This window comes from Lagenorhynchus albirostris, chromosome 4 (genome assembly GCF_949774975.1).
Source record: "Lagenorhynchus albirostris chromosome 4, mLagAlb1.1, whole genome shotgun sequence".
In the NCBI taxonomy this organism is placed as follows: Eukaryota; Metazoa; Chordata; class Mammalia; order Artiodactyla; family Delphinidae; genus Lagenorhynchus; species Lagenorhynchus albirostris.
Window position 1 is genome coordinate 128091534 of NC_083098.1, and position 2166 is coordinate 128093699.

The 2166-nt window shown below is 44.0% G+C and overlaps 1 protein-coding gene across 1 annotated transcript; it reads right to left on the minus strand.

Annotated features, from left to right (window-relative positions):
• Positions 1-1476: 1476 nt before the first annotated feature.
• LOC132519488 (NADH dehydrogenase [ubiquinone] 1 subunit C1, mitochondrial-like) lies at positions 1477-1720 on the minus strand. The gene has a single exon (XM_060147422.1). It carries the CDS (start codon positions 1718-1720, stop codon positions 1490-1492), a length of 231 nt encoding a protein of 76 aa, XP_060003405.1. The 3' UTR covers positions 1477-1489.
• Positions 1721-2166: the final 446 nt, after the last annotated feature.

Here is a 2166-nt window from a genome sequence, read left to right on the forward strand (position 1 = left end):
AATTTGACCTCAGTGGGTGAGAGTTGATTACAATAGGCAAGGCTGATTGGGTCATACCAAGTAAATGGAGGATGTGGAAACTGTAGACACGTTTGTCATGAATTTTCTATTAAATGATTAAAAGATTCCCTAAAGGTAAATGTGAGGGCATATATTTGCTCCAATCATCTGTCAGAGCAAAATTTATGCTACACATATCTTTGAACGTGCCACTCTGTATTTGAAGAATACCATCCGCTGGAAACAAGCACAAAGAGAATAGCATGGAATAGACTTCCTGGTGATGTCCACAGGCAGGTCTGGGAGCCCATAAGCATCTTAAAAGAGCCACCACTGAGATTCAGCTGCAACTCACGCGTGCGTTATTTAAACACACTTAGATTGAGTGGCTTATCTGGCCCCAAATAAATCACTGAAATAATTGGAAGCAGAAGGAGCTTTTGTACACTGTCCTTCTTTCTTTGATCACTGGACTCATCTCTTCAATGAACAGGTTTCACCCAACAAAATGATACGTGGTTTGGAACTACTGTGGAATAAGCTCAGATTGGTGAACCAACAGCCCTGTTGTTTCCGAAAATAAAATTGTGCGGGCACTGAATAAGTATCACAGGAAAACATTACCAAGTCTTATTAGGAATACTGTTGGAAGTAGCTGTGATGGGAGGGTGGGGCCCAGTTCCTTTAAGAGGAAGGTTGGGACTATTGAGTTCGCTCTCAGCTCCTCTCATTAAAAGGGACTTAAATGAAGACTCCTGACTGTGAAGGGGAGGCCAGCCAGGCTGGGTGAAGGAGGAGGCTTCTGCTAACAAGCCTGGTATGGGGCCTTACACAGAAAATCAGCACAATTGACATCTTTTGTTGTTTCTATGCGGACTGATGTGTGGGAGAGAAGGCCCTGTTGGGTTAGTTAAGGATATCCTTTTTGAGGGAGCCCTGGAAAAGGAGCCAGATGGTGAAATAAAGACTAGCTGAGATCAATGTGACAGAGCCTTCGCAGCACCTTTAGTTATGGCTCTGTTATACTGGGAAAAAACAGTTGTTCCCCTTCTAGTTACATGCTTTGCTTCTGTGGTGTGAGTGTCTTGAATGTGCCTCTATAAATGCAAGACGCCAAGACCAATATAGAGTGTTGTTTTAAACAGTACACACAAAGGCTCCTCAGTTAGACCTCTTCCCATGGTGTAAGTATTTTGATGGTTGCCATTTTGCACTCTGCCCATGGGGTAGAGCCAGGTAACCGTAAATCCCAGCTGGGCTGATCAGCAAAGACTCACTCTAACCCACTTCGGTCAAGCAGCTCATCTTCTTTTAAGCACTTCTTCTTCTTTTTTTAATACAGAAGTATTTTTTAATTTAATTATGTGAAACACAAAATGCTGACTTGACATATATTCACATGTAACTCTTTCTCTCACGTTTACAGCTCAACAGATTGGTGAATCCAGAGGAACTGCTATAAACACTACTGTATCGGTATTTCAAAAGTTTATTCCAACCCATTTCTTCTTTTATACTCTAAAACATCTTCATTATGCTGTTGGATGAGATAGATCCACAAGAAGACGGAGGTGCCCAAGGTCAGTCCAACCTTCAGCCAGTCAGGTCTGCCAAGTGGCGATTCCCGAATATAGAAATTTGACCGCGCTGAAAAGCTGCTGGGGAGCCTGGCCGAGGCCACCAGCTTGGACAAAGGGCGCAACAAGGCGGACGGCACCATCTTGCCGGGCTAGGCTCCGCCTCCTCCAGCCCCGCCGCTCCCGGGGGTCGGTGTCCAGCAGAGCGCACCCTGGCGGGCGGAGGTGCGGAACTGCGGGCGCTAACCCCCTCTTTGAAGCACTTCTGACACGCTCAGCACCCTTATGTCCTCAGCGCTTGTGAGTATTTGGGCTTTCCCAGCAAGGAGGATGACCTGGTCCCTACAGTTTATACCCTACTGCTTGGCCTTCAGACAGTGTGCTCACCGTAAATGAATCCAAGGAAAAGATCGGATTCAAGATCAGATTCAAAGTTAAGTGGAATTTGATTTGATAAGGAAATATATTTACCTCTTAAATGTTAGATTCATATGCATTAGAGCAAATTAAAATTAACTTTAATATTACTAATATTAATAATAATGTTCAACACTACCATGTTTAATGCCATGGTGGTAATGTAGTTACT